Genomic DNA, 9,018 nt, shown 5'->3' with positions numbered 1-9,018 from the left:
CTGACATTATACAGGTAAACAATTATACATTCACATTTCCTTCGGTAAGATTAAAATGTGTTCTTAAGTATTTTGCAAAAGTTTGTTACACGAAAAATAGGCTTAGCCTATGGCAGCCTATATCACTCAAGACCTTCTAAAGTTCTGCCACTTTGTGTAGGCCTACAATTCGTGTTTTTTTTCTTTTACGTGTTCTAAACGTATTCATTTTCGTAAACTATTTTTACGAAATACATACTATTTGATTTGAAGGTCAATGTTAAGCGCATATTCTTTCGAGCACCGCTCAGAAAGCAGACTGTTCTGGAACATACTGTAGCTGCGGTGGAAATGATTTCCCATAAGATAATTAAATCTAGGGAGACATACATACACAGCCTACATGTAATCACACATTCTAGCTCAAAGAAACACAATGGCGTGGATTAAATCATATTTTTAAATGGAGTACGGTAAGGGTTTTAATGGTTTATTGTATACACAATAGACCTACTAATTGTTTGTACATGTAGGCTATGTCAGTAGATGATCTATAGGCCCAGCTAGGTTTAATTTAGAAATGTGGCATTTGCAAGGTAGCTACAGTAGGCTAGTTAAAAAGTAGTTACAGTATAAATGCCACAGCGGTCAATTAGATTTTTGTCACTTTGAGAAAATTAATAAATCTGCTGTCATGAAATTCATATGGCTCCCCCTTTGTGACTTTTCCTAAGCATATATATTTGATATAATTTGAATATTGATATTGCATAAGGAAATACAAGTTATAAACACTAATGGCCATGAAAGGTAAAATTGACTGTCATTTATCTTGCCAGCACTATCGCCTCACGGCAAGAAGGTCCTGCGTTCGAATCTGGCCTGGGCCTTTCTGTGTGGAGTTTGTATGTTCTCCCTGTGTCTGTGTGGGTTTTATAATTAAAATATCCCCTGAGGAAGTGTTTACACAGTCAAAAATGCTAATAAAACTTTACATTGAAAAAGCAATAACAGCATACAATATCTGTATACCGTAGCAGCAGCTAGCCAGGCCTGGCCACACCTGTTGTGAAGCCTTAATATATTTGGTGTTATGTTGTCATGAAACATAACCTGCCATCTTATGGCAGGAATTACTGTCCCAGCCACGATGGAATCGCATTTTTAAAATATTTGATGGTTGTGTTGACATCACCCCACATTGCCAGGCCCTGGGAAGTGATACTTAAGTTTGCTTCTCTCTGAGGAGTAAAATGCATTTTCCATCCATTTGATGGATGCCTCTTACAGACTTTGAATGACTCATTTATTTCCAGCCGAGAGGCAGCCATCCACTTTTCTCTGTCAGACACAATAGAGTAACCATTGTTGTTTCATGAGTCCATTTTATTTTAAAAAGGAAAAGACAAAATAAATCACAAAATGCATTTATCACTTTTATTTCACTAATGTGGAAGCACATTTAACATAGATGGCATCGACGATGATGACAGAGTGGGGCAGGATGTCCAGACACACGCACGCACACAGTTTTGGGCAGCACCTGAAACGCTGCCTTTTCTGTACAGTCTTAAGGCTCGGCCATGCCCAACAAACAATGTGGTGGGGAGCTCTTGGACTTCCACTGACATGACAAAGAATAAGGACGAACACAGTCCACCTTGTGGTGACACCATTATCCAGGTCACAGAATTGGTTCCTCCAGCAGCAATCTCATTATTTTAAAAATAGTATACACAGGTCTCCTTGTTGATTAACTTGATATTTTGTGGAAAAAACAGACAATTCAAATAAAAAATGACAAAAATTTCTAAGAATAATATATGGCCTAAAAGTACATATATGTACTGTGTTCAGACCTTTAAATGTGAAGGTTCTTTATTTCGCAGGCAATATGAGTAAAATTAGATAAAATGGGCTTGGAAGGTTGACTGAAGGATCAAGAGCCTGGTGGTGTGGTTGGCACATCTACTGAATGATTAAATATTGTGCACACTTAAATGGTCAACCTACATTATTCTTTTGAACAATTTGTTTTCTCAAATAAAATTAACCTACTTAAATGATTATTTATATCACTTTAAAAGTCATTACTCCATAAGGCAGTGAATAAAAATGTTCAGTTTTTCTTTGAATCATCCCGCCATTTGTCCAAACGTGCAGGTAGATAAGAAATTGTATACATAACTTTTTGGGTTTTTGATCATTTTTGTAAAAAATGCAGAATTGCTCCCTTGTCATGCAGTATGCATTTCCTGGTAATGGATTTGACAGGTTTAGAGATACATGAGTCAGAGTTTTCATAATGAGTGGGTCATTAGTCTTATAGTGCTCCAATACAGTGGAGGAGTGGTTAAAGTGTTGTGATGCCGGAAGTTAAGGTCGATTCCTGCAGGTGTCCTTTATTCCATATGGTGTAAAATAAATGTCCTCTGAAGGGTGATGGTCTAATCCTGGAAGAATCAGATGGAGAGTCTACATTAGTAAGTGATCACCATATTGAAAAAATACAGCTGAGCAGAATCCCAAAAAGTAATAATTAATTTTCTTTTTTGTTGTTGTTGCTGATAAGCTGTTCACTGGAGCAAGTTCACAAAAAAGCCCAAGTGAATTTTTATGTAAATTCATGCTAGCAACCATTTTACTCTAGAAGCAAACCCAGTCCGTTATAAAATGAACATGCATACAGCATATGAATTATCTAGCAACTTAGACAGATAGATAGACAGAAGTAGGATACGCATTTATTTGTCAAAAAAGCAAGAAACAAAAAGTAAACAGAAGAAAAATAACCCAGAACAGCAGTAGGACATGCTCCACTGTAGCAGACTTGATTTGTTCCTGTTAAAGACCATGTTGACAAGCAAAGAAGCATGGCAGAATGCAAAGCTGAAGGCGAGCGAGGCCTCCCATGTAACTTAAAATGACACAATCAGATGCATCCTTTTTAATACCTTCATGCAATATGATGCACAGCAGAGGGTTAAAAGTGTTTGGGGTCATTTCATTCAGAGCAAATGGAATCTGTCACAGATCAAGTTAAAGCCGGCCAAAGTCCACATTAAAACAGCATCTAAGATGACTATTGTTAAAATGAGCAAATAAATCTGAGCTGAAAGAGTGTAAATTGACATAGATGGCCAGACTAGTGTCCATCAAATTCAGTCTGCCTGTGAAGACATGATATTATGTATTATATAAAATATATAATATATGTCATGTATTTTTTATTATATGCAGTACATAAAGGACTGATTCTTTAACTATACATTTTATGTAACATTCACCTTCCATAAACACCAGTATATAAGTTGAGTGCGTTAAAAACAATACATCTTTCCTCGTCAGAGAGTAACAGCAAGTCCTCTGGTTATGGCTTGTGATAATGTTTCAAGAGTCATTCTAGAATCATCCATAGTTCAGATCTGGAAACTGAGGAGTCCATGGTAGGTAACGGCAGCATCATGCTTCTGAAACCACTCAAGTTCTGTAGATGGTGGCACTGTCATCTTGAAAGACAACCCCTTCTGCTTGTGTATGTATGCACATATTCGACACAATCCTCACAGTCAATGAATGAGAGCTTCTGCTGAATGGTACAATGTACTTCAATCAATCTCCAGCAGGGTACACTATTGCACTATGCCCATTTTGTGAAATGGCGGAAATAGCATGCACACCAGATGCCTTAAAATTACATTGCATTTTTTCAAGTTGTCACAATGTATGCTTTCCAATATTTGCAAATAATTAGCTCCACGGAACAATATCTTCAATATTAGGGGGAAATGAGGGCATTACAAAACAGATGGAAATAGCCAGGCTAGCTCAGCAATTGCTAAACTGGCTATTAGCAACTGTGAGTATGACGTGAGGCAACAGCACAGCTGGTACAGATGCACATTATAGAAAAGAAGCGCTCACACATTCCCAGGCAATCATCCTATTTGAAGGCGGGTGTGAAAGCTGGAAGCAGCTCCTGGTTAGTAGCTTAGGAGTGCCCATGCCAGTGAGAGGGCTGAAAATAGAAAGTGGGAGGGTGGGGGAGGGGGGGCCTGCCAGCAAGCCGACTGCAGTTTTCATCATCCTCTTACCTGCATTACTCTTTCCCCTCTTCTGGGGTGAGCTCTGTCTCTTTATGTACCACTACTTTGGTCACAGACATGTCAGGATGCTGCTCTTTGGCTTCTTTAATGGCCTGAGCCAGCGCCTAGCTCAAAGGAACCCCACGGCGGGAGACAGAGAGGAGGTGTAACGTGCATGATCAGAAGCAAGGTGGAGATCTTGTGGTCATTCACTTAATTTACAAATGAGAACAGGTTTACAGCCGTTCCCAAAACAACAAAGAACCAAATAAAGAAATCACCACCTTTCTAGCATGCAGGTTCTTATCAAACATTTCATATTTTGATATACGTTTGATTAAAAAAAACAGAACACATACACACAGACCTTATTCAAATACAAGACACTGAGAGGGACAGAGTTCAGAGGGTCCTGGTCCTACCTGGTCACGGTCGATGTCTGCATCCCCTGTAATGACAATCCTCTTCTCAATCCTTGTCTCTGAGAAGCCACCCTTCACAGTCTGAAGACAGCACCATAAAGGAACAGTTTAAAGACACTTTAAACTTCAAGCAGCGCTGCTTATCACAAAAGCATTTTGCAAATGTCATGGTAACTATGACTACATCCAAGAAGTAATGAGTCCTGTGACATTTGCAATTGTATCAAAACAGCCACTTTCAAACATCAGAAACCTTTCAGCTGTTTAAAAGTAGAGCAGTAAAAACTAGTGAAAGATTCTGCATTTCGCAAGGAAGTTGTGGTGCTAATGGCAGCCACAGAAACTGGAACCCTGGCCTGGCCTGACCTTTGTGATTTGCGTAGTCGTAGTGGTGCTTGTCGTTTCTGAAGTGATGGTCTGGGCACTCATTAATATCCCTGGATCAACATCAGCTCCAGCGTCATCCTGTAACATTCACATATAGCTTGAGCCAATGTCAGAGAACAGCCGCATATCAATAGTTCACCTGACATGAGGATCAATTTTGCATCCTTTGCAGTTTAATGCACTTGAAGCCTTGAAAGGAATGACCTTAGGCATAGCTATGCTTTATGTATTGAACCGGGACTGTTCACATTGGATGGAACTACAATACAAACATCACAGGCATCACATTTTTCAGAATCTAGCCACTCTTGAGCAAGACATTGGCTAAATTATTCACAGTTGTATCTTTTTCTAAGGAATTTTTCTTTTTGTAATTCATTTCATGAAATAAAGATGCATAAGCCAAAAAGGACATTCATAAAGTTTAAATTTCCATATTTTCCTGTTTTGTCTTCAGATGCTTTGTGAAGACAGCAGTTATCCATCTGCTGAACTTAAGCTCCATGTTGAAGAAAACTACTTTACAACTAGTCTGATTTCACCTCCATCTGAAAAGTGCTTCTTCATCTATAAAGGTTTGAAAAAAAAAAAAAATACCGTAATTTCCGGACTATAAAGCGCACCTGAATATAAGCCGCACCAGCTAAATTTAGGGAAAAAAACAAATGTGTACATATACAAGCCGCACTAGACTATAAGCCGCAGGTGTTTTAATGTTTAATTACCATATGTAAGGGTTCGTGCACAGAGGGGATTGTCAGGAAAGAGATGGCTGTTTGGGGAAGCTTCCATCTTATTAACATTTCCTACAAACAAGTTGCATATTTGCATAACTTATTCAAGTGTTACCATTTAGTGCAATAGTACGGAACATGTACCGTGCTGTGTAAACTGTACTGTATCACATAGCGTTTCAGACACACAAACTTTCACAGCATTCGAAACGTATTTACTGTGCAAAAATAATAAACGGTGCGCTCCCAGCGCACGTACCATAAACAAAGCTTACAGCGCTTACGAGGCAATATCAATGGCTAAATTAAATGTGTTTTTTAAAAGTGCTAAATTAAAAGTGCCTGTAACACGGCAGTAGGCCTAAAGGTGCAGTAACACGGCTGCTTAAAATATAACCAGCCTACCAGAAAAGTCCAGTCCATTAATCCATTAATCCATTAATCCAGTAACACGGCTGTAACAAGAAAAGTCAGTCATTCATCCTCATCTTCGTCTTCTTCCTGCGTACTAAAACCACCAAAGTCCTCTTCTTCAGTGTCGGAAACGAACAGCCTCAGGGTGGCTTCGTCAGCCACTCTCCCAGTCTCTCCTTCGTCGCTCTCAAAACCAAAGAACTCCTTTTCGTCAGTGTCGGAATCGAATATCCTCTTAAGGGCCTCAGCCGTGGCGGCGTCCTCCTCTTCATCACGCAGCAGTCCAGCCTTTCGAAACCCGTTGGTGATCGTGGATATTTTGACACTTCTCCACGCTGTCAGGATCCACTGGCAGACTTGAGCAAAAGTTGCTTTTCGCATGCGACCAGTTTTGGTGAATGATTTCTCGCCGCTAGTCATCCACGCCTCCCACTGAACGCGTAGTGCCACTTTGAACGCACGATTCACACTGATGTCGAGTGGCTGCAGATGCTTCGTTGTGCCCCCAGGAATCACAGCTGGAATTGAGTTTGTGCCCTTGATGGCTGCTTTCACAGAATCTGTTATATGGGCCCTCATGCTGTCCAAAACGAGCAATGCTTTTTTTTGGCGAAAGAATCCTCCAGGTTGCTTCCCGTAGCACTCATTCGGCCACTCCTTCATTACGCTTTCCATCATCTACCCTTTCTTGTTGACTTTAACGGAGATGCCGTTCGGGATCTTTTCTTTTGGCATAGTCATCCGCTTAAAAATCACCATTGGCGGAAGCTTTTTTCCGGATGCTGTGCAGCCCAGAACACAAGTGAAATTCGTTCTCTCATGGCCAGTGGTTCTCAACATGATGGTCGATTCACCTGTCTTGTTAACAGTCCTAGTGAGAGGCAGGTCAAACGTCAAAGGCACTTCATCCATATTTATGATCTCGTCCGGTCCGATGGAATATTCGTCTATCTTTCTTTGTGTGAATTCGCAGAAGTTTGTTATTTTTTCCTCGTAGTCGGGAGGGAGTTGCTGACACACAGTCGTCTGCGCCCTGATGGACAGTCCTTTTCGTTTCATAAATCTGAGACACCAGGATGGTCCACCTCTAAAATCTTCAATCTTCATTTCGGTGGTGACTGTTTTGGCTTTCAGTCGGATCTGCACGGTGGAAACACCTCGGCCGTCTGCTCTCTGTGTGTTCAGCCAATCTTCAAGAAAGTCTTCAAGTTCGGGCCATCTGCTTTTGTTACCTCTGAAAGCTTTTTTCGTCTTTTTGCATTGAGCCAGTTCTTCACGCTGGCGTCTCCAACGTCTCACCATTGATTCATTGATGCCAAGGGTACGTGCAGCAGCTCTATTTCCTTCTTTGACAGCCAGATCGACTGCCTTTAACTTAAAAGCTGCATCATATGCAATTCTTCGTTTCTTTTCCATAATGAGGGTTTGTGCATGAAAACTTCCTTTGCGCAAACTGTCTTGCTCTCGTAATGTCTGTCTTGCTCTCGTTCTGTCTCTCGTACTGCATTTGGTTCCACTTTTGCTTCCGTTGTTCGCGCGAACTGCCTGTCTCACTCCTTTCCGGTCTCCAGCATTTCCTGCTGGAGCCCGCCCCTTCAGGTGGGGGACGTGGACCGGCCATAGAGCCCATAGAGTTTAAAGGTGGGGGACCCTAACCTGTAAAATCCATAGGTTGAGAAGGTCCCCTAGTGGCCGTTAGCTCTAAAAAACCATAGATTAGCCGCACCGTTGTATAAGCCGCAGGGTTCAAAGCATGGGAAAAAAGTAGCGGCTTATAGTCCGGAAATTACGGTACTGTTTAGCAAGTCATTTTCAGAAAATGGCCCTTGCTATTTGTACTGGTTTAGAATTGTATTATTCATAACTTGGGTGCTGAATTTCAGTTGAATCTTTTTTTTAAAAATACAATTGATATATTACGCTTAGATGACAAGGTTATAGCCATACCCCGAGAGAGAAAGAAAGCAGTACAAAGGAACAACATTTGATATAGAACAGCGATAACCAACCCTGTTCTTGGAGATCCACCATCCTGAAGGTTTTCAGTTCAACCCTAATTTGGCACACCTGACTAATAATTAGCAGCTCAATGCAGATCTTTAGCTGCTGAATGAGGTGTACTTTGTTACGGTTGGAGTGAAAACCTACAGGACAGTAGTTCTCCAGGAGCACGGTTGGTTACCACTGATAGAGAAAATCAAGTCTGAATATCTACATGTAGTCTGTTTACTACATGGGGACCCCCACCTGTGATGACTTGGATGTAATGGTTTTTGTTTCTGTGTTGATTACTGGCAGTTCCTTGGTCACAAGCTCCTCTCTCTCTTCTCGCGTAATGCTACTGAAACCTGCAGCCTCCGTTTTAAACACCAGTGATTTCTGTGAAGCACGGAGAGAATGATGTTGAGCACTCATGAAGAACAGACGTACATCGGCTTCATGACTTTGAGTGTTTACAAGGAAAAGTCTGGCTGACACAAGCATGCAGAGCTCATTGGCCATACACTGCACCTGTCACAAAGCTGCAAAGCACTGAAAGCCAAAAAGCTTCCCGATTCACAAGCACCAAGCACAGAGAACATGGTGACAATGATCAATTCTGTAAAAACCAGTCAGCAGAGAGGATAGGGGAGGTACCACTGGTGAATGGGGGGAAAAATCCCTTGTATTGTATACCCTTGTATTTTACTATTTATATTGTGGAATCATTGTCACAATTCCAAAGGAAATACCCACATTTATAAAGCAAAAGCTTTTGAATGATATGCATTACATTTTACATTACATTACATTACATTTATTTGGCAGACGCTTTTATCCAAAGTGACGTACAAAAAGTGCATTTCATGGTCATAGACAACTGCTAAACACAGGTTCAGTAAGGTACAATACTTATTTTGTACAGCTATTTCTATACCATTCACAGTCAGTTCTATAGCCATAGCGACATGTTTATGAACGATGCTAACAGAAGCTAATTGTTTGGTGTAGTTGATA

General features: G+C 40.7%; 1 protein-coding gene across 9 annotated transcripts in view; it reads right to left on the bottom strand.

Annotated features, from left to right (window-relative positions):
- Positions 1 to 1,402: 1,402 nt before the first annotated feature.
- epb41l3a (erythrocyte membrane protein band 4.1-like 3a) overlaps positions 1,403 to 9,018 on the bottom strand; it is a 58,815-nt gene continuing 51,199 nt past the window's right edge. For 8 of the 9 annotated variants that reach the window (XM_064331131.1, XM_064331136.1, XM_064331138.1 and 5 more), the window contains 5 exons: positions 8,269 to 8,400; positions 4,853 to 4,951; positions 4,487 to 4,567; positions 4,074 to 4,189; positions 1,403 to 2,432 (listed from right to left, as the gene is read on the bottom strand). In XM_064331131.1, coding sequence (XP_064187201.1) covers positions 4,079 to 4,189; positions 4,487 to 4,567; positions 4,853 to 4,951; positions 8,269 to 8,400 — 423 coding nt within the window. In that variant the 3' untranslated portion in view covers positions 1,403 to 2,432; positions 4,074 to 4,078. The remainder of the gene's footprint in view (positions 2,433 to 4,073; positions 4,190 to 4,486; positions 4,568 to 4,852; positions 4,952 to 8,268; positions 8,401 to 9,018) is intronic. The other variant, XM_064331134.1, reaches the window with a different exon arrangement.

Source organism: Anguilla rostrata, chromosome 4, assembly GCF_018555375.3.
Source record: "Anguilla rostrata isolate EN2019 chromosome 4, ASM1855537v3, whole genome shotgun sequence".
NCBI classification, from domain to species: domain Eukaryota; kingdom Metazoa; phylum Chordata; class Actinopteri; order Anguilliformes; family Anguillidae; genus Anguilla; species Anguilla rostrata.
Note: the sequence above shows the minus strand (reverse complement) of the source record. Positions and strands in the feature narration are given on the sequence as shown.